Source organism: Mustela putorius, unplaced genomic scaffold (assembly GCF_011764305.1).
Source record: "Mustela putorius furo isolate JIRA1106 unplaced genomic scaffold, ASM1176430v1.1 tig00000592_pilon_pilon_pilon, whole genome shotgun sequence".
NCBI lineage: Eukaryota > Metazoa > Chordata > Mammalia > Carnivora > Mustelidae > Mustela > Mustela putorius.
This window is the reverse complement of record NW_025421426.1, coordinates 8643171-8666455: the sequence shown is the minus strand read 5'-3', so window position 1 is coordinate 8666455 and position 23285 is coordinate 8643171. Positions and strand designations below refer to the sequence as shown.

At 54.0% G+C, this 23285-nt stretch overlaps 1 protein-coding gene across 1 annotated transcript in view; it reads right to left on the bottom strand.

Moving 5' to 3' along the window:
* CDH22 (cadherin 22) overlaps positions 1-23285 on the bottom strand; it is a 120508-nt gene that overhangs the window by 28351 nt on the left and 68872 nt on the right. Inside the window, exons 4-7 of the mRNA XM_045082141.1 lie at positions 18727-18846; positions 10555-10722; positions 6741-6934; positions 3959-4212 (exon numbers count right to left, since the gene is read on the bottom strand). Coding sequence (XP_044938076.1) covers positions 3959-4212; positions 6741-6934; positions 10555-10722; positions 18727-18846 — 736 coding nt within the window. The remainder of the gene's footprint in view (positions 1-3958; positions 4213-6740; positions 6935-10554; positions 10723-18726; positions 18847-23285) is intronic.

Genomic DNA, 23285 nt, shown 5'->3' with positions numbered 1-23285 from the left:
CTGCGACTCTCTTCCTGCTTCCGGGCCCTCACCCTCACTCCAACCAGGAGCATCATCTCCCTGTGCCAACCTCACCTCTTCAGCCTTGCTCAGGGGCCACCTGGGGAAGTCTGGGCTTGTTCCTGTGCCCTGAGCACTCGCCCCTCCGTGGAGCTCTGTGGTCCTCAAGCCCCTGCCCTCAGCCCAAGACCACTCAAACTTAGATCTGTTACTAGAGGCCTTCAATTGGGGGCCTAGCCTTTGTGTTGGCCTATGTCTGATTCATCTCTGTGCCTTATGCACCAGGGAGGATACCTAACCACAGAGAAGGTAAGAAGCTGGGGTAAAATTCCAGGAGGCTGAACTCAGGGAGCAGATAATCATGGGTTAGATCACGCCCGTCCCCTTCAAGCTGAATGATACTGGGAGAGTCACTTCTCCTCTCTGACCCTCAGTTTCTTCATCTGTAAACTGCATATGTTACCCCCGGAAGGGGAAAGGCAATAAGATGAGGTACTTTTCCACTCTCCCCAGTGCAGGAACTCAGAAAAACTGCTCTGTATATCTGCATCTCTGTGTTCCGCAGGTGCCCAGGTAAAATTTCCCAGGATACCACTTACTGTCTTCATCTCCGGGAACACACCAAGCTGCCTCTGCCCCAGGACCTTTGCACTTGCTGTTCCCTCCACCTGGAATGCTCTTCCTCACATCTTTGCAGGCTGGCTCTCACTTTATCATTCTCCATCCACAGTAGCTCCTGTTGTCCCAATCCTCCTTATCCTACCGCTCTGTTTAACTCTTTCATTGCTCTTATCAGCAATTATTTCCTGACTGGTATCAACAGATGTTTTACTACTCGCTGACTATCTACCCCTGGGAGAAGGCAAACTCTCTGTGGGCAGGGACAAGGTCTTATTACCACTGGTTCCCCCTTGACTCAATGTGTAGGCACTGGCTGAGTCCATGAGCCTGAGGACTAAGGAGCTGAGGAGGCCATCTGGGCTCTGGGTACCACATGTACCCTGGGAGGTGCCCTTCAGTCTCTCAGTGGCCCCTCACTGGCCTCCTGTTTCCATGTCTGTCCCCTGCAGAGAGGGCGCTCATCCCCAGCTCTGCCCTCCACTGAGTCATCCCTGCGTCCCTGGGCCTGGCTCAGCACACGTGGAGGAGTTGGGTAAATGTTTGTGGTGTTAAATTGGAGCTGTCTCAGGCTCCTAGCCGCCTCCCGGTCTGAGGAGCCCCAGGGAAGGGGCCGGCAAAGAGAGATGAAAGAAGGTGAGAAGCTGGTTTCAAAGTTGGCCCTTTCAGTGCAGATAAAAGCTGGAGGGAAGGGAAACCAGCGGAGGGAGGAGGGAGTCTGGGAGTCTCAGTGCTGGGGAGGGGAGTGCACACAGAAGCACTAACCTGGGAGGCGAGGACTCAGCTCCAACTCTTGGCTCTCAACTCCCCCGAGGGGGAGCCCAGGAATGCCTCCTCCCCTCCCTGGGCCTCGGCTTCCACACACACATGGGTGATAATCCCTTCCTGGAGGGAGAGAGGTTCATGGCCCAGCCGGAGGCTAGGGGGTTGCCGACAGACCTACGGACAGCCTGAACGGAAGGGCAGCAGAGGAGCTCAGAGGAAGCAGGACGGTTTTGGCAGTGAGGAAGGCAGAGGCAACCTCAGTCCTCTGGCCCTCTGGCCTGAGTCTGAGCTCCTCAGCCTGCCCTTAAGGCCAGCCAGACCTCACTTTCGCTGCCTCATCTCCCTCAGTCCACTGTAGCCATCACGATCTGATCTGCTCTTCTGCGGGACATCTACCTCTGCCTCCATATATCCGCACAAGCTGTTCCTCTGCCTAGAATGCCTTTTACCTCGTATTTACGCCTGACCATACCAGCTCAGTTCATTTCCTGCCTCCTCCAGGAAGTCTTTTAAGACCCCTGAGGGTATTTCCCAATCTGGGAGCCCATAGGCAGTTAGGCAGGATGGCAACTCTCTGTCGTCACCCAGGGCTGCCATGTAGGATGGTATAGGCTGTGCACTGCACAACCCAGAGAACCATTCACATAGATGATGAGGGGAATGTTTCCCATCTGGAAACATGTAATGCAGCGATCCTCAAACTAGCTTTCCCTCTCCCTCTCTTCAATGCTCCACACAAAGACTGGCAAATAGTAGGTTCAGGGATTACTTACTGATTCTGTCCAGGGATTTCAGGGAGGAAGCAGGGAGCTCGGGAATCTCCTTCTGGTCTGTCCAAAAACGGCCCTCCCCCAATCCCTGGCCTCTGGATTATTTCTGCTACAACCGTAGCTACAACCATTCTTCCGGTCTCTTCTACCTGACCTTCTTCCAACTTGAGCCACAGTCAGGGACTTCCCAAACCCTTCCAGAAACACTGACAGAGCTTCAGCATCCCCTCCCCTCCACCCACCTGCCTCCCTCCCTGCTCGCCCCTGTCTCTTCCTATCTTTCCCTTTCTGGCTTTCTCAGCAAATCTCCTGTTTCTACATGGCCAGGAGGTTCTCTGCCTCTTTTAGTTCCTCTCACGGTCTTCCCACCGGCTCCCCCGCCCCCATCTGACCTCCTCCTCTTACTGTGGGTCTCTCCCCAGGCTCCTGAGCCTCTGTCTCTCTCTTTTCTCTCTTTTCTCTGCTTTTTATGTTTCATTCACTCACCAGGGCAGTCAGCAAGTGTCCACTGAGTGCAGGCTTTGGGTTGGCCCTGAGGGTAGAGTGGTGAGCACACAGAACTCCCTACCCTCACGGAGCTTATCTTGTAGCGGGAGAGACACACAGGGAGCCAGAAAACTAGGTAGCACGTTAGACGATGACGAAGGCTACTGAGGAGGGAGAAACATGCAGAAAGGGAATGTGAAGTGTTGGGGCTGGGGGTTGGGGTGGGGTTGAAATTTTAGAAAGAGTGGTCGGGAAAGGCCTCCCTGAGAAGGTGACTCTTGATCAAAGGCCTGGAGGAAGCGAGTGGACCAATAGTGGGGCTATTAAGCAGGGGGGGTGGGGAGGGGACGTTCGAGGCAGAGGGATCAGCAGTTGCAAAGGTCCTGAGGTGGAGTGAGCCTGGTGCATCTGCAGAGCAGTGAGGAGGCCAGGGTGACTGAGCTGTGTGAACGAGGAAGGAGGGTCTTGGGAGGAATGGTCTGAAAGCCTATAGGGAGGCCAGATCTCATGGGTCTGGGGGGCACTGTGAGAGCTTGGTCTTTTATTCTGAGCCGGATGGGTGCCTCTGGGGGTTCTGGGCAGAGGAAGGCCCAGAAATGATTTCCATTTTGACAGGATCAGTCCGGCCCAGAGGCAGTTCTAGATTAAGGTGGGGCAGGGCAGAAGCAGGGAGACCAGTTGGGGGGCGGTGGGGGAGTGCGGGTTCTGGTCCGGATCTGGGTAAGAGAACATGGGGGCCTGGACCAGGGGAGAGCAGCGCAGGTGGAGAAAGTGGTTGGATTCCGGATATGTGACTAAAGGGTGGATGACGGATCCACTGATGGGCTGGAGGGAGGTGTGAGACAGGAGGCAGGGTGTCTCCAACATTTTTGACTTCAAGGACTGGAAGGCTGGGGTCCTTGTTTTTGGTGGAGCGACCTGGAGCTCAGTTCTGAACGTGGTGAGTTTTGGGTGCCTGAGGGAGCCACGGGGAGCCGCTGAGACCGCAGGGTGGGCAAAAGAGTGGAATCAGGGGTCACAGGCTTGTGGATGGACGGGCCGTGGGCACCGAGGGAGCGAGCCACCGTGGACAGAGAGGAGGACCGGGGACGAGCCGGGTTCACTCTGCGGTGTCTGCCAAACCCGGGTCTCCCTCCTTGCCCGGAGTCCCCTGACTCTCTGTGATCATTCTCACATCTGTTTCCTTTGTCTCTGAGCTGCATCTCTGCGTCCAGATCCCCCCTTCTCCGCCCCCCGCCCCTCCCCCTCTGCCCGCAGTCCGTCCTCGGGGCGGTGGCGGGAGAGCAGGCAGCAGGCGTGGCCCCGGGCGGGGGTCTCACCGGACGGGCCGGTTGGCGGCGTCGGGGTCCCGCGCCGTCACCACGCCGACCAGGGAGCCCACCTGCGCGTCCTCCTGCACCTCCAGGAGGCCGGAGGGCGGCCGGAACTCGGGGGGCTCGTCCACGTCGGTCACAGCCACGCGCACGATCGCCTGGTCGCGGAACGTGCCCAGGTCAGCGAAGCGGGGATCCACGAACTTGTTGAGGGCCTCCAGGACCACGGTGTGCAAGGGCTGGGACTCAAAGTCCAGACGCTGCGGGTTGGAAGCAGAAGGCTGGTGAGTAGGCCCCCCGCAGGCTCTGTGCCTAAAGAGAACGTCAGGGAGGTGGGCCCAGAGGGGGCGGGGCCGGCCCAAGGTCACGATGACTCAGCGTGGGGGTGTGTGTGTGGCACCGGGAGTGGTGGGCTGCACTAGGAAACCTGCTGTTGGGAGACCCAGACCAGCCCTTCCTGGTTACAGGTGGATGAAGCCAGACTGTAGGGGACAGTCTTGCCAAGGGTCACTCACACAGCCCATCAGGGTAAAGGACCCTGACATCTGACATCTGACTTACCGCCCTGGAAGCACAGTATGTTGGGGCATTTCATAAATTTATTAATTCACGGAACACTTAGTGTGCGCACCAGTGCTTTAAATACATTAACTCATCTAATTTGACAACATCCCTAAGAGGCCTGCATTGTGGTTATCTCCTTTTGCACTGGAGGAACTCGAGGTCACTTAGCAGTTAGGCAGAGGCAGGATTCAAACCCAGGCAGTGCTGCTCCCAAGTCCTGGCCCTTAACCCCCGGCAAGGAAAGCCCACTGTGGCTGACTCGCTGTGTGTCTATGGGCAATCAGTTTAGCCTCTCTGGGCCTTGGCTCTGTGGGTTAAGGAGACATTTCCCAGGTCCGCAGGCAGCAGCAAGGAATGTGAGTTGAGCCTGTTAAGCCACGCTGCCCGAGAGCTTTCCTTGGAAATCTGGCTAAACCCGTGCTGAGCCTTGCTTCTCATCAGGGAGTGCTCACGGGTGACCTTCTGATGAATGAGCTTTGAGGCTGTGTGTTGGCTCCGGCCTTCTAAAGACAACACCCAGGGACATAGCAGTGGTGGGGCTCAGGCGCCTCTGTTGCATGGGGGGAGCTATCTGGGTGGCAAGGGTGACCTTCCTGGAGACCTGCCCTGTGCCTAGACACCGCCGCTTTGCTCTCAGAACCTCCTGCCCCCACCTTCTCCAGCAGAAGACTCGGCCACCTCCTTCTTCCTTCCTCCGTCTTGTTGCCTGGGAAATCAGGATGCAGGGAGGCAAGCCAGAGCCAGGCGTGAGTGAGCGATGGGCTCTGGAGCCGGGTCATCAATCAGGCTTGGGCTCTGCGCCTCCACTGAGACACCTCTGGCGCCTCTGCTGGAGCCTGGGTGTTGGGGGGTGGTGCCTGGGATGGGGGGAGGGGTTATGGGCAGCCTGGGGATTAAGAGCAAATGCAGAGGCTGGGCTTGGGGTCTGACTCTGCTGCCCTAGGATGCTGAGCCCCATCTGGGAAATGGGCTTATCTTCCAGAAGACAAATGGAACTCAGAAGACTGAAAGCCACATAATACTTAAAGGGGTGGATTCTGGAGCCAGACTGCCTGGGCTCGTAGCCCTACTGTGTTTTGCGAGATGCATGCCCTTGGATGTGAATTGTTGAATGCCATGGCCTCAGTTTTCTCATCTATAAAATGGGCAATAATAGTACCTCGGAGGGTTGTGGTAGGGATTGATTAAGTTAATACATGACGAGCAGCTGAAAGGCGTCTGGTAGCTCGGATACACTTTACTATAAATAATAGCTACTATATTTTAATCTTCTGGGGAGTTGCTGAAGAAACTGGGAGTCTTCACTCTTTTCAAACCCTCCAGGCCAGGTAGAGAACAGGTCATTATGTGCTTCTTGAGTGAATGAAGGGCTGTAGAGCGCAGACACTGCTGTGGGTCCCAGACGGCAGGGCCCAGGCTGATGAGAGCAGATTCTGATCTGCTGATGGAAACAGGTCCTGGCTGAAGGGGAGGAGAAATAGCTGGACGGTGGCAGGGAGTGAGCACCCCAGCCTGGAGGCGTACAAAGGCCGACCAGCACTTGCAGGCCAGCCCAGGGGATTGACCTCTCATGGGAGAGCAAGGCTAGGGTGGTGGTCTCAGAGGCCTGTGTGGCGCTGAGTTGCCAAGCCCACGACCAAATCCTGGAAGACGGATTTTTGCTTCTCATTTGATCTCCATACACTTCCCCTAGGAAGCCATGAGTCTGTTCTTTTAGCTTTTGGTTCCTGGGCTAGTCAGTAGGGGAGGAGGGCTGTTGAACTCAGGAAGGAAAGAGCTTGGAGTCACCAGACTGGGGTTCAAATCCTGACTCTGCCCCTTACAGGTATGACCTTGGGCAAGCCCTTTTCCCTCTCTGTACCTCTGTTTTCTTGCTTGTAAAAATGGGCGGAAGGACTGATGTCTCTTCAGAGGGAAGCATGAGGATGAAAGGAAATGAGCATGAAGGGCGTGAACTTGAAGGAGCTCAATGCAGTGATTCTGAGCACGGATCCAAATCTGGTGTGAATCCGGGCTCTCAGAGCCAGCTGTGCCACTTATCTTCTTTGTGCCTCATTTTCTCATTTGTAAAATAAGACTGAGACCATCACTGTTTTCCCCAGGTTGGTCCTGGGTCCCCAGAGAGATCAGGGCTATGTGGCAGCTCTAAGGCCTCCCTAACCCAGCCAACCTGAGTCTGCACACCGCACCGCCCCCGCCCCCCCACCTCCTGGGGAAGCCGCACCTTCTGCACAACGATGATGGCCTCCTGAGTGTCGCTGTCCGTGGTGACCTTGAACACTTGGCCGCCGCTGCCGCTCTCTTCCTTGAGGTGGTAAGTCATATCTGTGTTCTCACCCACGTCCGAGTCCTCAGCCTTCACTCGTCCCACAGCTGTGCCGATGGGGGCTGACTCCTGAATGCTGAACTGGTACATCTCTGTAGGGGATACAGCTGTGAACAGAGATGGGGGGGCAGCCCCTACCCCCAACTTCCACCACCTTTAGCGGAGACGAGAGGGGGGGCCCAGATGGGCTCCTGGGAGGGCAGTGTGTGGAAAGGGCTCCCAAGGGGGCAGAGTGCCAAGAGGAGGGTCCTAATTCTGACCCTGAGCTGATTTGCTGACTGATAGGAAAAATGCCTGCCATGGTTGGGGCTTCGGTTTCCCCGTGTGCCCAAGAGGGGTGCAGAGGAGCAAAGTGATCAAGGCTCAGGCCCCGGAGTCAGTCCTGGCTGTGTAATCCTGAGCCTTGGTTTCCTCATCTGTAGAATGGGAACAGCACCTTCCTGGTGGCACCGTCATTATGCCAGTTAACTTAGACGAAGAGGCGTGGGAAGTGCTTAGTACAGTGCCTAGCTCATAGTAGCTGCTCAATAAATGGAACAAATTATGGTAAAAGAGTGGGGCTTTGCATCGATTTCCTACTGCTATTGATGTTAATGACGTTGATTTCTTCCTTCCCATGTATTTATTAAGCATCTATGGTGTTCCAGGTGCAGTTCGGGCACTGGGGTCATAGCAATAAGCAGAACAGACCCAAATCCCAGTACTCACAGGGCTTTCCTCTTACCAGGCAGAGAAAGACACAAACAATCACATCAGTAAAACATGTGTTGTATCAAATGGTGATAGGTACTTTGGAGAAAAATAAAGTAAGGGAAAGGGCCTGGGAAAAGCCCATGAGGGTGTGTGTGCAGTTTTAGATCGGGTAACTAAGAATGACCTTTTTGCAAAAGCCTGAAGGAGGTGAGAGAGTAAGCCAAGCAGATTTGTGGGAAAGAGCATTCCAGGCAGAAGGGACAGCAGGTGCAAAGGCTCTGGGGTGGGTGCGATGCCCCATATGTTTGAAGAACGGCAAGACGTCCACTGTGGCTGGAGAAGCAGAGCAGAACTGCGAGGGAATGAGGTCAGACGGGACACAGACGGTACCCGCCTCTCCCAGAGCTGAGGTCAAGATGAGGGTTGTTCCGTGAGGGGCCTGTGCAGGTGACGCAGGGCCTGTGGAGCTCAGGAGGTGCCTCTTTCATTCCCCAAGGTCTGGATACCCCTTCTGTGGAGCGGTGGCCTCTGAATCATTCTCACACGGCAGCCAGAGGGGCTCTTTCCAAATCACGTGGACTGTGCCACTCCCCGACTGGACTCCCTTCCATAGCTCCCCACTGCTCTGCGATGGAGCCCTCCAGCCTTCTGGCCTGCCCTACAGGATGCTTGCTGCCTGGTCCCTGCTGACGTCTGTAGCCTCAGCCTTCCTCTCCCTGACCGCAGCTGCAGCCTGCCTGAGGTCCTTATAATTCCTCATCTCTAGGCATTCCCCTCTTTATTCTCCTTTCTGCTGTGTCCTCCCCAATTCCTACCCTTCCTTTAGTCTCACAGAACATTCCTTCCTCCAGGGAGCCTTCTCAGATTGACCTCCAAGCTCCGGTCTTGTGCCCCAGGGCCACCAAGCTTATCCCCTTGTTAAGGATTCCTGCCTTTCCCTATCAGTTTCTGCTTCTTCTATCCCTGCTCTCTCCTGTCTCCTCTGTCCCTGGTGTGAGCTCCTGGAAGGCAGGAACCACATCTCTTATTCATCAGGCATTCTCCAAGCTTGGCAGAACACCAGACTGTCGCATAAATGAAATGTGTGAGTGACTAGGGAGTGAATGAATGCAAAGGACCATGGGTCTACGCTCACTGGGTTAACACAGATTAAAGAGTCTGACAATAGCAAGTGTTGGTGAGGATGGACTACAATGGACACGTGCATTTTTTTCCATGGGGGGGTGCAGCTGGGCTTTTGTTTAGTAAAGCTGAAGCTGAGTATATCCCACGAGCCGGCTATCCTGTTCCAGTGTGTATATACACCAGAGATATGCATGCAAACCAGCACTTCGAGAAGTTCGCAAGGTGCAGCAATGTTCAGGACAGTGTCCTTCATCATAGCCTCAAACTGGAAACAAACCAACCGTGCATCAACACAGAACAGATAAACAATGGACACCGTGCAGCCATGAAGATGAATGCATTAAAGCAACGAGCAACAACCTATGATTTCACGAACATAATTTTAAGAGGAAAAAAAAAGAGCAAGACACAAAGAAGTTATATGGTATGAGTCTGCTCATCTAAGGTTAAACAACCAGGTGAAATTAAGCTATAGGGTTTGGTGATGCGGATGTAGGTAAACTGACTCTAAGGTAAGGAGGCGGCAGTCACAACTGCGGATCATGCTTGACCCTGGAAGAGGGGGTGTGGGGGACAGTCGGGCTCAGGAAAGGCACATGGAGGCTGCTGGGGCCCAGGAGTGTGGTTTCCAGGAAGGTTCGCTTTATAGTTAGTTGTCAAACTGGCCATTTTTACTTTCCAGCCTTCTGCTAGGGTGCGTATTTCACAATAAAGAAGTGTTAAAGATAAAGAGGGAACGAATCAATGAATGAATAAACAAGAATCTTCCTGGGGCCAGGGTCCCTCTTCTCTGCTTTGCCCCACTGCTTCCCCCTCAGAGCTGGCACAGAGCCTCACACAACTGGACAGAAACCCGGGTGCGCCCCACCCCTCCACTCCTCCATTCCTCCACCCCTCTACGCGGTGCCTCAAAGCTCCCCACTCCATGTAGGGGTAGGGGTCGGCTCTGCCCCCGGCTCCCTGGCGACACAGAGCTGGCTGGCGGTTCCGCCCACCCAGCCCAGAGCCTGGGCTGAGGCGCTAGGCCCCGATGACGGTGCGCTCTCAGCTAAGGGATTGGATTCCCTTATCTCTCGGGGGTCAGTCCCCTGTGGCGGGCCTAATGTGAGAGCAGCAGACCTCGAGTAATGACTCCCCGATAGGGATCAGCCCGGCTCCCTGCGGCATTTAGTCTCTGCCAGCTTTGGCGGCTTCCCGGCTTCCCCAGCGCGGCTCTGGGCCCAAGGCTGGACAGAGGGGTTGGCTGACCGGGAGGTGGGGGACTCCGCCAGAGAACCAGCCCCAGTGCCCTGTTGTTCCAGGAAAGGCAGGGAGTGGAAAAACCTCCTAATTCAGAAGCACAGCACCCTGCCCTCCAGGCTAATGGGGGGGGGAGGGGACAGACCTGTCATTCCAGCCCCTACCCCCACCCCACTTCTCTGTGCAGCAAGGGCAGGCCTTGGCCTGGGTCTGGCCACAGCCTCTGTCCACATCCCTGTGTCTCCCCACCAACCCCCTGGCCAGCCCCCAGCCCTTCCCTTTGCAAGCTTGGGTCAGGGGCAGGTCACATAGACTAAGCTGGGACAAACGGGGACCCCCCCGTGGCAGGAAGCAAGGCGAGGGCGGTCGGTAACGGTGTTATTTGGCTGTGTGGAAAACCAGATAACTTTGAGGACTTCCTCCGCGAGAAGCATGATAAGAGGGGCACTGCAGGGAAATGGGTGGTTTGGGTGGATAGACAGATTCAAGTCCCTCTTCGGTGGACACCTAAAGGGAAGCATGAGCTTGGTGGGCGGCTGGAAGGATGAACAGACGCCCACCGTACCCCCGCCACGGAAGCTCGATGCAAGGGGAGCTGGGGGTCTACCAGATGGACGCAGATGCTTCCCTCGCCTTCTGGGAAGGCCCCACTTACTCTGAGGGAAACGGGGTGGGTTGTCATTGACATCAGTGACCACGATGGTGACGGTCGTGGAGCCGGAGAGGCCGCCCAGCTGGCCTGCCATGTCTGTGGCCTGGATCACCACTTCGTAGCGCTCCTGGCTCTCGCGGTCAAGGTCAGGCACAGCCGTCCGGATCACACCTGTGGGTGAGTGAGAGTGAGGCCAGGGATCTCCCCCCCGCAAGCTGCCAGCAGACCCCTCCGTAAGCAGAGGCGGGTCTCAGGCAAGTTAAGGAGGGGAACGTCAAAGGTGTGGGGACGATGCGGATACAGGCTTAGCAGCCCCATGCACGCTCACGCACGCTGATGCACACTCACGCACGCTGATGCACACTCACGCACGCTGATGCACACTCATACCTGCTCAGAGAGATCCGTTCTTTCCTCTCTCTGTCAGTGGCTCTCAGCAGAGCCAGGCATGGAGCAGCACCTTGGCTTTGAGTGTTAACATGGTGAACGAGACTCACGCCCACACTCATGCACACTCACTCTGGAGTCACACTCACCTGTATGCATACACTAGGTATGGCTCGCACACTTATATAGTACGTACATAAGAACACACATGAACTCACACACACGCGTGCACGCTCACAGCTGAATGCACACTTATTTTCACTCTCCCTTCTCCATGTTGGAGTCGGCCCTCAGCCCTTGGGGTCCCCGGGCCCTGGCCCAGCCCTAGATTCTCTGTCCAGGCACTAGCGAATCACTGATCAGACAGCCCTTCAAGCTGTTGATGCAAGAGGGGCAGGGGCAGCAGGAATGGGGGTGGGGGGTCACCGCAAGATTAATTCTGCCGAGCGGAAGGCCGAGCTTCTTGTCTCCCTGCCAGTGGGAGACCGAGGTGGAGGGGAGAGTCGATGAGGCATTCAGCGCCTCCCCCGCCACTCACTCCAACCTGCCGAGTACCAGGTGGTGACAGGTGGTGCCCGGGGCCGGCACGCCAGGTGGAGTCATGCACCAGCAGCCCCATGATGCGCCCCATAAAACCCAATCTCAGACTCCTGATGTCTCCAAACAGCCCCCAGACTCCAATAGAGGCGCTAGAATGAGGGAAGAGGCTGCGGTGTGTGCGTGTATGTGTGTATCTGTATGTGTAGCTGGGGGTGCTGGAGGCAGGGCATCTAGGAAGTGGCCCTGCTTTTGTGGGATCACATGGAGATATGGAGAATGTGTATTCTGTCTAATGAAGAGTTGCACAGACTCTCCATCGGTGGCCTCTGAGACCCCTCTATGGGCTCCCCGCTGACCCCTCCTTTCCTGAGAGTGGCCTTTGCAAGGATGGAGGAGTCTTGGAAGCCCATGAACTTGGGATAAATCCCAGCTCTGCCATTTTTTTGGCCATGTGATCTTGAGCAAATCCCTTCCTCTGAACCTCAGTTTCCTTCTCTGGAAAATGGGACAACTGCAGTGCCTCCCTACAGAACAGGAACGATCAACCCCAGCACTATGGGAGTTTCAGGCGGAATAACGTTACCCGCCACCTGCCAGTAGCAGCGTGTTCCATACCAGTCTCGGTTCTGGGCACAGCAGGCCCTCCTTGAGCTGCCCCAACACTGACTGTGAACGGGGCACCCTTCTGGCAATGAGGCTGGGCCCAGGCCTCTGCTGGTCTATCAGCTGAGGCTTTGCAGCCCTGGAGTGGGGGACAGAGAGCAAGGGAGAAAGAGCCAGGACAGAGAGAAGGACAGAGGGGAGTGGTCAAGCCGGAGAGAAATGTACTCAGGAGGGGATGGTGAGAGAGAGGAACAGAGCTCCAGAGAAAGAACTGAGAGAAAGAACCAAGGGGAGAAAGGAAGGCAGGAAACAATAGAGACTGAGTAAACAGCCTTTCTCGAAGACAGCAGGGAGGCCCAGGGTCAGGAAAGAGGGAAGAAAGACGGTGGAGGAAGAAAGGGAGAGGGCAGACAGGCCCACTGACGGTGGAGCGGGCACCAGGCCAGAGACGGGGGCTCCCTGAGTGAACCAGTCAGAAGGGCTGGGAGGAAGCCGACCAGTGGAGCCCCTCCTGCATCCCTAAGCTTTGCACATGTCCTTGGCCTCCAGGACCTCACGGACTATAGAGGCGGTGCTGGGATTTGGGACCACCGTGCGTCTGTAAGCTTGTGCACCAGAAACTGGTGAATGGGGCTTGGAGCAGGGCTCTGGCTGAGGTCCACCCCTGGCAGGGAGGAACCCTGCTCATGGGGCTGCCTCCTTGCTGTCACTGCCACTTCCAGCTCTGGAGGGATGTAGGGCCACCAACCTCTGTTCACTTGGCAACTAGCCATGAAGCCTTGTAGACGATCAGGGGCCATTGTTGGGAGACTAGGAGGTGGGTACCCAGGGGCCCTGCTGCCTCTGGACCCAGCCCTGGGATCACACCCGGTGACAGCCTGGGATGACAGCAGCTCCCAATAGCACACACCTGTGGTTAGGCACACTCTTGGGTCACCCCCTCTCATACTGATTCAGGCCTTGGCTCTGCAGACTTGTTTTGGCCAATGGGACATCAGCAAACAGGACAAAAAGCAGAGGCTTGATAAGCCCTTGTGTGCAGGGGCCTGTCCTCTGGGAGCCTCAAGACCACTGTGCTGAGAAAAAGCCCTAGGCGGACGGCCACAAGGAGGGAGGGGCCCAGCCACGCTGGCTGTCCTAGCAGACCTGCCAGCTGACTGTCGCCCCATGAGTGACCCTGGCAAAAAGACCTGTGCAGCCAACCCACAAGATTATGACAAGAAAAAACTGTTGCTGTGTTAAGTCGCCGTGTTCGGGGGCAGTTTGTCAAAGAGCAGTAGATATCTGATGGAGAAATCATGTTCTCCAGACTGTCTCTCTCCTGGGCTCGCTCATGCAGCCACATTTCCTTAGAGGCTCCGCTGGCCAGAGGCCCAGTGGGGCCTGGCACATAGGTCTGGCAGGTGGTCCCGGCCGTGAGGGGGAGCGTGTCCAGTCTTCAGCAGGCTGAGCGCATTTCCTTAGATGGTGGTCTTGGGAGAGAAGAGTGAGGGTGAGGATTGCAGGGCCTCTTAAGGCCTAACCTGGGACTTGGCAGAACATAATTTCTGCTCCAGATTCAAGACTCCACCTCTCTCTCTTTAAGTAAGCTCCAAGCTTCAAACATAAGGTTTGAACTGATGACATTGAGAGATAGAGTCCAATCTCTATCTAAACTCAGCCAGCCAGGCACCCATCTAGACTCCGTCTCTTGATAGGAGCAGTGGCAAAGTCACTTTACCTAGCGGGGTGGGAGGAATCCATGGCGTCTTCTGTTATCTGCTACGTTCTGCTCCTCACTCCACCTCCTGATGCAGGGAGGGGCAGCCTGGGGCTGGTGCCTGTCTCCTGGCTCTGGGGTAAAATTCTCACACCGGCCCCTGCAATTGTTCTTGGAAGCTCTGGCCCTGCAAATCGCTCATTCACTCACCTATCAGACGCTTACTGAGGAGGTACTGTGAGTAGGGGCACGGAGTCAGATTTGAGGCTGTGCAGAAAGGAGGGATTTTGGGGTCAGACTGACTGGTTTAGGTTCTTCTTTCCACCATGTACATGCTATCTGACCTCGGGTAAGTTCTTGAGTGCTTCTGAGTCTCCGTTTCCTATTCTATAAAATGGGGCTACCCAGTTGGAAGGCTTTTAAGGGAATGAGACAAGGTTTCCAGCGGCAGGTCTCACATTCTGGGGATGCCATGATGCTCCCTCAAGTCCTGGATCGGGTCCCCGATCCTACTGGCCTTGTTCATCATCTTACCTAGAGGGTCTGGCACGTTGTAGGCGTTCAGTAAACACTTGGACTGCCTGACCTACTGCCACAGACCCTCTGTCTCCCCTCTCACAGGCTGGGTGTCGTTTGTTTCTGGCTTCTCTGTTGGAACAAAAGCCCCGCGGGGGGCAGAAACCAGATCTGGTTAACATCCTGACCCCAGGATCTGAGACTTAGAAGGTGCTCAGCAAAGGTTTGTTTCATTCATCCCAGGAAAACAGACATCTCTGACCCAGTTGAGAATTCTCAGCAGATAACTTGGAGTCTCTGAGCGCCCCTTTCTAGTCTTGCGGGAGTGGAGGTGGGCGGTGGGGGGGTGGTGGTGGCTGAAAGTCAGAACCTGGCCAGGGCTCCCAGCAGCCTTGTCCTCACCCATCCCCCTCAGTTCCAGCTGTTATCCTCGCCACCCCTGCTGTCCCTTCCAGATTCTGCAGAAGGGGCCCTGGAGCCCAAGCGATGCCTCATTAGCCCGCAAATGCCATCCCTGTCGCCCCTGTGGGGGGCTTGCTGGCAGGCCTGGCCTTTAAAACACACAAGTTAATTCCTCCTCTGGCACTCGGCCCCACGGAGCCCCGCCTCCTCCTCTCCCTCACACCTTCCTCTCAGGGCCCGTTCCGGCTCTGCTCCCTGCTATCTGCACAGCGAGAACAGACTGTACCTCGCAGCAGCTGCTAAATATAGACCCGCATCAGCGGAATATTCCTGGCTGGGGAAATGGAGCTGGGGCTGGGAATGGCACCAGGGCGGCTCCTGCAGTGGGGCTGAAGCCAAGGGGAGGAACAATCTGGTCCTTCCTGGGAGGTGTCAGCAAAGACCCTCTCAGACTGAGAAAGTGAAGGACCCTAGGACAAGGACCTCATCTGTGCTGCTTCACCTGCCTTGTCTGGTGCCCATTCTCTGGCCTCCTGAGAACGGTTCCTGCCCTCCTGGGCTCTCCGAGGCCTCCCACGTGCCACCCTCTCCCTGCCTCCTTGCAGCGGGGGATGCTTTTTCTGAGAACCCGGCCGTCCTCTTCACTCGCTTGAAGTCTGGTCCCCCATCTGCTCACCCCTGCCATCTCCCAGACTCAGTCCTGGCCCCTCCCTTTTTTCTGTCTCTTCCTCCCTTTCTGGAAGGGGAATCAACTCGAAGGGCCCCCTCCTCAGGCTGAACGAATGAAGGCATCAGTAGCAACAGGCAACAGCAGCCCCTTGGCTTGCCAGCAGGTACCAAGGATTGCGCCGGGCACTTTGTACCCTCGTTGTTCCCTTGGCCTGCACGTTCCTTCCGGGATACCGAGGGGGCTCATACCCTCCCTTCATTCACGTCTCTGTCCAAGATCACCTCCTTAGAAAGGCCCATCCTGATTTCTTCATCGAAGTCTACCCCTTTATCCTGCTTTCTGTGTCTTCCTTGCACTTGTTGCTATGATGTTATGTTATACCTGGATAGGCTTATTTTCTGCATTTCTGTATTCCCTACTTGAATTAAAGCTCCATGAAGGTATGGATTTGCTTCCTGCCATATGCTTAGAGCCTAGAACAGAGCCAGGTACATAGGAGGCACTGGTTGAAGAGTTATTGAATGAAGGAAGGAACTCTCCTGTTGGAGCCTCGCAACAGTCACTTGTGATGGGAATTATTATCCTTCTTATGCACATGGGAAACCAAAGTTTAAGGAGCCCCTGCTATTAAGAGAGCTCCAGGCCCATATTTCAGACAGCCTGCTAGATGTTCTAGATGTTTCTTTCCTTCTCCTCTCCCCTCCTAAAGGCACTTTGGTTAAAATGGAATGAATTAGCTCTGCACCAGATCCCAGGGCACATTCACTAATTCTTTTGGTCCTAGTTTTCTTAATCAACATTCCTCCTTCTGTTTCTGTGGATGGTGCTCTTTCCCATCGCAGGTCCCAAAGTTGGGAACCCCCAGATTCTTCCCTCAGTCCAGTTCCCTACCCCCAAGGTCTGCCCTTGCTGGATCTGACTGTCATCTCTTATTCTCCCTCCTCAGCATCCCAGCTAACCCTCGCCACCAATCCTGTGTCATTTCTGGCTCCCGAGCTAGATGGAGCAGGTTCAGGAGTCTGGGTGGGGGTCGGGGAAGGGTGCAGGCCTTGGTGTTTGTCATTTGGGGCTCTCTGTTGGGCACCCTAGGCTACTGAGTCTCCCTGAATTCAATTCCTGTCTCTGAGCCATGCTAAAGAGAGCAGCCCGAGGGATCTTGTTAAAATGAAAACCTGAGCATGTCACTTCCTTGCCTAAAAGTCATCAATGAGCCCAAAATGTTGGTGAGGAGGAGGGGAACAGGCGCCTTCCTATGTGGCTCTCGGGAGTATAATCTGGTACATTTCGGCATTATCTATCCGGATTCCAAATGTGTGTGCTCTTTGACCCAGCTTTTCCTCTTCCCGAAAATTATCCTGCAGATACACTCACACAAGCACAAAATGATATATGTATGAGGTTATTCACTGTAGCATTGCTTGTTGTAGCAAAAGATTGGAAACAGCGTAAGTGTCCATCAATAGGGGACTGGTGAAATAAATTTTAGTGTATCCACAACAGCTGTTAAATAAAAGAATGAGGAAGCTCTTTATGTACTGATATAGAATAATCTTCAAGATGTATTGTAAAGTGAAAAAGGCAAGCAGTGTATATAGTGTGTGTTTATAGCTACCATTTGTGTAAAAAAAAATAAAACAAATACATGTACCTATTTTCTTGTACATGCATAGAATAGCTCTGAAAGGATACGCAAGGAAATTACATTGGTTGCCTTGGGGACCCAAACTGGGTGGCTGGGGGACTGGAAGGGCTGAAGAATGTCCACTAAATATCTGTTTGGATTACTTTTAAAATTTCGAACCTTGAAATATGTTATTTATTTTTAAAAACTTAATATTTTTTTAAGTGAATGAGTCCAAGATCTCATAGGATATATGTACTAAGTAGCTACCTTTGGGGCTGTAATTAAGGGGTGAGGGTGGGAAGCATCTTCCTTTCTTTCTTTCTTTCTCTCCCTCTTTTAACATTTAATGTTTGAATTTCCAAAATATATTACTTTTGCAAGGAGAAAAAATGACAAAGATATTTTGTGTAAGATAGTACAATTATAACTGTGCTCATAATCTAGAATCCTCAATTCCACACCCCAACAAATAAAATACACAAACAAAAACCCAAAATGTAGATCCACCACACACACACACACACACACCATTACCTTTAGAATAATCCTTAGAACTACCTTTTACCCCCATTACCCTTGGAAAAAAATTCCCTCCCTCATTACCCTTAGAATAAAATCCAAGGTCTTAAGCCTCACTTCTCCTGGGCCCAGTTGGGCCCCTACCAGCCAGCCCTGATCCCATCTTAGGCCTCCTGCTTTTCCCAGTCCTGAGTTGCTTACAATTCCCCTCATGCCTCAGGGTGTTCTTCCCTCCTAGTTTTGCCAGCACCATGCCCTCTGCCTGGAATGCCTGTCTCTGAATCCCCATCTGGGTCTGGCCAACGCCTTCTTATCCTTTGGAGATCAGCTCCTTCCACCTCCCAGAACTTTGCATCCTGATGGCCCATGCATGTGCCTGTCGCCCCTGCCCCCACTGGACTGTGAGCCCCAGGATGGCATCTGATAAACATTGTGTGGTGGACGGTCTCCAGTGAGCCCTCACTCCTGGCCTGCGCCTCCCATCTCAGGGACAGGGAGAACACCTTCCTTGGCATCGGCAGCCACGCCCAGCTGTGCAACAACCTCTGTAATGCACTTCACTTCTCTGAGCCTCATGTCCTGCTCTGCCCTCCCTGCCACTCTGGCAGGGCCCCTCAGAGACATAATCAGGCTCTAACCTCAGAGAAAGTGAAATGAGGACTGTGTTCGGTGGTGTTGGGGGAGGGAAAAGAAGCCAACAAGCCATTCTCGCCTGTCTCTATCTCTTTCCATCAGACCCTTAACAACTGTCCTTTGAACAGAGCTTTCACAACTGCTGAAAAGGCGCCCTTCACCTGCTGACCCCTAAGGGCTGCAGACACGCTTGCTTCAGTTAAGCTCCAAGGACAGGAGGGTCGCTTACGTGGGACCTCTGAAGTCCCCTTCAGGGCGCCCATGTTGGCATGGTGGAGGCATCCTGCCTTTTTGTTTCTCTTCCAGTATGGCAGGCGCTCCTCACCCCCCCCACCCCCCACCGCCCCCGCCCTCAAGCCCCATCTTTTTCTGGTTCTCAGCCCTTGTCTCTTTCTGCCTGGCCATCCTTTCCTCTCTGAGATCCTGGAACAGGATAGATGCCGCTTCCGGGCGTCCTACCCTCAGCGATGTCCGCTTAGAACGCTGCCAGCGGAAGTACCCCCACCCTCTAGCCCCGCCCCTCCGTGCCCCTCCTCCAGTCTTGCCCAGGCCCCGACCCTCCGGCCAGGCCCCGCCCCTTACCGGTCTTGGGGTCCACGGTGAAGTGGTGCTCGCCATCCAGCACGCTGTACACCAGCCGAGCGCTGCTGCCGTACGTGGGGTCATCTGCATCAGAGGCCATCACCTGCATCACCGACGTGCCTGGACCCGGGGGACCAAGCGAGACGGGGGTCACCTGGGGCCGCTGTGCTTGTCCTCCCCACCCCAGGGAAGCTAGGAGAGGAGATCCAAGCTGGAGGTCATGGAAGCTAGTCCCCTCACAGTCCTCATCCCCACACCGACTCCCAACCCGCTTCCTGATCTGGGGGCTTCCTGTGGCACAAGCATGACCATGGAGTCAGATCTGGGTTCAGATCTCCTTTGGTGACTCCCAGCTGTAGGATTCTAGCAAGGGAAGACAGCCTCTCTGAATCCGTTTCCTCTTCAGCAAATGGGGGATAATCCTAGTCCTTGGTTCTTGATGTTGAGGGACTGCACTTTAAATTCTCAGTCCAGATGGGGCTGTCTCAGCGGGTGATGCAATGGTCATCATCACCAATTAAGTCATCACGGTCAGAGTTAGAGCCAGGACTGGAAACAAGGCACCCGACTCCCAAAACAGGGGTCTTTCTACCCACCCCCGCCCCTCCTGATTTCTCGAGAGAATTCTGCCTCTCTTCCCTCCCACCTTACCACCCCCCACACGATGGGGATTGGGCAGCCCAGAAGGATAACCAAGTTCACTGGGGCTCAGAGGCCAGTAGCTTTTGGATTGGGGGCAGGAGGATGGTAAGGCCCAGCTTTCCCTGTGGGAAATAGTTGGCTGTGGGTCCTGGTGCCCTCCTTGCCCCTCCCCCTGGGTGTCCAGACAGTCCCCCGCCCCAGACACACACACACACACACACACACACACACACACACACACACACTTCACATGCTCTGCATGCTCTGCACGTAGGCTGCTGGGGAGAGTATAAATTGGATAAAAGTCCATCAAACAGCGGCAATTAAGTTATTGATTTTCGACGCTGCCTCATTAAACTGGGAGCTTCTCTCGGCCTGTCCCAGAGATGGCTCTAATTTGACATCATGTTCAATTTGACGAAATCAGGGCTTGGGATGTGAGGCTGGACAGGAGGGGGTTGAGGGTGGGGTGGGGGAGGGTTGGATGGGGAGGTGGGCAAAGCCTTCTGGTCCATCTGAACCTTTCCAGAAAGGAGGGGGTGAAGTAGAAGACCCAAGAAGGAGTCTTGGGAGCTCAGGATATGAGCCAAGAGGATAAGACTCAGACGTCACTTCAAGGTGATGCCTTCTTTTGAATGCCCTGCTGGTGAAGGGATGGGACCCAGACCTGCTGAGGTCCTGGGTGGGGCCTTCCCGGGGCTGGGTGGTACTCTCTGGGCCAGAAGGGTGCCTGCTAGGAGGTAAGGCCCATTCACAGCTTGGCTAATGAGTGAGGCTCTGGAAGTGCTACTGCAGCAATTCTGCTAAGCCCAGCCTGCCGCCCGCCTCTCCCGCCTCCAGCCTGGGGCCCTCGATCATTCCAGACAGACACATGTATTTATTTTTCACTCTTTTGCATTCCTTATTTTCCTCTCTATATCCCCCCTCCCAGCCTGAGCCTTCTAAACCGGCCCTGCAATGCGCCTCTCTTTGGCAGCTCCTGCTCCATGTCAGCCATGTCAGGGTTGCCCAGAGAAGCTAGGGAAGGTATCTGAGCAAGCCCTCTCCCCCTCGATGCTTGGTGCCCAGGGTCTCCTCTCAGGGCCAAGGACATAACCCCAGGTGCCTCATATTATACAGAAAGAGGAAAAAGGAATAAACTCTTAGGGGCACCTACTACATGTCCAGCTTCACCAAGCACTTAAATTCATCATCTCTGGGGCGCCTGGGTGGCTCAGTGGGTTAAAGCCTCTGCCTTCGGCTCAGGTCATAGTCTGGGGGTCCTGGGATTGAGCCCCACATCGGGCTCTCTGCTCAGCGGGGGGGGGGCCTGCTTCCTCCTCTCTCTCTGCCTGCCTCTCTGCCTGCTTGTAATCTCTGTCTGTCAAATAAGTAAATAAAATCTTTAAAAAAATTCATCATCTCTAATCCTCATAGTATTTCTGAGAGCCAGAATGTTCCCCTCTAAGTTACAGGTGAGGAAACAGGTCAGACAAGTAGGAACACTTGACCAAGAGCACTGAGAGAGGAAGTGGTGGGATTTGAACCCAGGACTCTGAGGTCAAAGCCCTCCTGGGGTGACAGTCAACGCAGGCAGGCAGAGTGGCTCTGGGGATGGTGGCTCAGTGTAATAAATCACAATCAGTGATGACTCTGCCATTTACTAGCAGTTTGACCTTGAACATGTCACAACCCCCTTGTGCCTCAATTTTCTCATTTGTGAAATAAAGATGAGCATATTACCAAACTCCTAAAATTGTTTTAGGAATTTAAACAGACTTCATGTTCAGCACCGAGGACAGTGCCTGCCCAACGCTAAGCACTCAATAAATGTAGGTTGTTGTCTTGGGAGGCATGGCATGTGAGTATATGAACACAATCATGCCTCCCTCACAGACACACTGAAAAGGGAGAAGACACATAAAGCATCAGGCTCATGGTGGGTGCTCAATAAATAGTGGCTGTTGTAGCTGTTATGAGAGAGGGTCTCCCTGCCACTCCCCTCTGCTTGTCCCCCCCCCCCTTGGGCAAGGCACAATATCCAGCTGAATGACTCCCCAGGGTAATGGCTGATCTCTCTCTCTCTCTCCCTGGCTGCATCCCAGGGACTCCTGCGGGGATGATGGAATCATTTCCCCAATCCCGGATTCTTTATTGCAGCCATTATAGTTAATGCCGACACGTGGGGATGGTGAAGGGTCAGTGATTCACCACTGGCTCCCCAGGCTCCAGACCCCCTCCTACCTTCTTCACAAGTCAGCAGCTCCCCAGAATGAGCAGATAAAAGGGTGCCAGGCTTGTGGCTGCTACGGGACCACCGCATGGTCAGCTCCCCTCCATTCAGCAGTTAGATTTTATAATGACCATCACATCCACTCCCTCCTTTAATTCTCAGTTGAATTCTAAGATGTAGATGCAGTGGTATGCTGGTAAATGTTTAACCATCAGCTCAGAGGGCTAGAGGGGTGGGGAGGAACGCCCTACCTTGTTGTATTTGTTGATTTACATGGTGTAGAGACTCTCACCATGGCCAATTTCAAGCTACCTATGTGATATCAAGTGGCTCACAAAACAGAAAATCAATATTTGCCTATTGTGAGTGGATATGAGCCAACACCGTACAATCCTGCATCATTCCCATTTTACAGATGAGGGAACTGCTATGCACAGTGAAGGGTGAAAATGTGAATTAATAATAAATGCTGATGAAACCTATTATTACATATTGTTATTCGAAGATAATGATAGATTATGTTTACTGAATAATACTTTGTGCTAGATCCTATGAGAAGCCCTTTATGTCTGTTATCTCATGGAATTATAAAATAAGCTTGAAGTAAGCTCTATTGAGATTCCCACTTTACAGATGAAAAAATGAGGCTGAGTGAAGTTAAGCAATGAAGTCCCTTGTGCCTTAGTTTCCTCACTTGTGAAATGAAGGTAATATTACTGCCAAGCTCTCAAGATCACTGTGAGAACTCAAACAGTTCTCCATGTTCAGAACCAAGAACAATGCCCAGTCAAGTTCACCTGGTAAGGAAATAGGAGAGGCAGGATTCAAAAACAGGTTGATCTGATGTCAAAACCCACATATGCCTGGACTTATGAAGTGGGGGGGGGGCAATAGGAGTAAAAGGAGACAGGCAAGTAAGAGAGGGACGAGTCAGAGAAAGGAGGGGAATGGCAAGGAACAGCATCCAGGATTCTCCCTGCCACAACTGGTTGAAGCTCGGAGTTCCAGAAGCAGGGCTGGGATTGGCTAGGGTGGGCTGGTCGCTGTCCATGGTGCTGCCAGCCAACTCTTAAGCTACATGGGGTTAAGGGCCTCTATCCAGGCCGGCATAGGAAGTATTGCCCAAATGATTCTTGGGTAAACAGGATTTCAGAGCAGGGTTCCACGTAGAATGTTAAATGTGGAAAGGCTGGTCCTCAGAGAGCACAGAAACCAGTGTGTCTTACCCTGGCTGCATATTAGAATCTCTTAGGAGCTTTAAAATAAAACTGATGCTGAACCCCACCCCAGACCAATTCCGTACGCCTCTCCTGGGGTGAAGCAGAGACAAGGGCATTTTTAAAAACTGCTGCAGTGATTCTAGAATGCATCCCAGGCTAACTACCGGCCAAACCCCTGACTGAACTCAGGAAACTGAGTCATGGGGTCTCTGCTCAGTGACTTTCCCCGGTTCTATCAGTGGTAAGTGGTAGGGAAAGACTGCAGCCCAGGTCTGTGGAGCCAGCATGTCTGGACTCACTGTGCCAGTCCTGAGACTGACCCTAGGAAGGAAGAAGCAAGGATGACACATGCCACCAAGTCAGCAGTGCTCCTCCCAGGCAAAATCAGCATGAGACTTCAGACTCCTGCCAGGAGATGAGACTGGGTGGGCTTTGGCATCAGAGAGTCTAGGGTTCGGATCCCGCCCCTTCTTCACTCTGTGCTC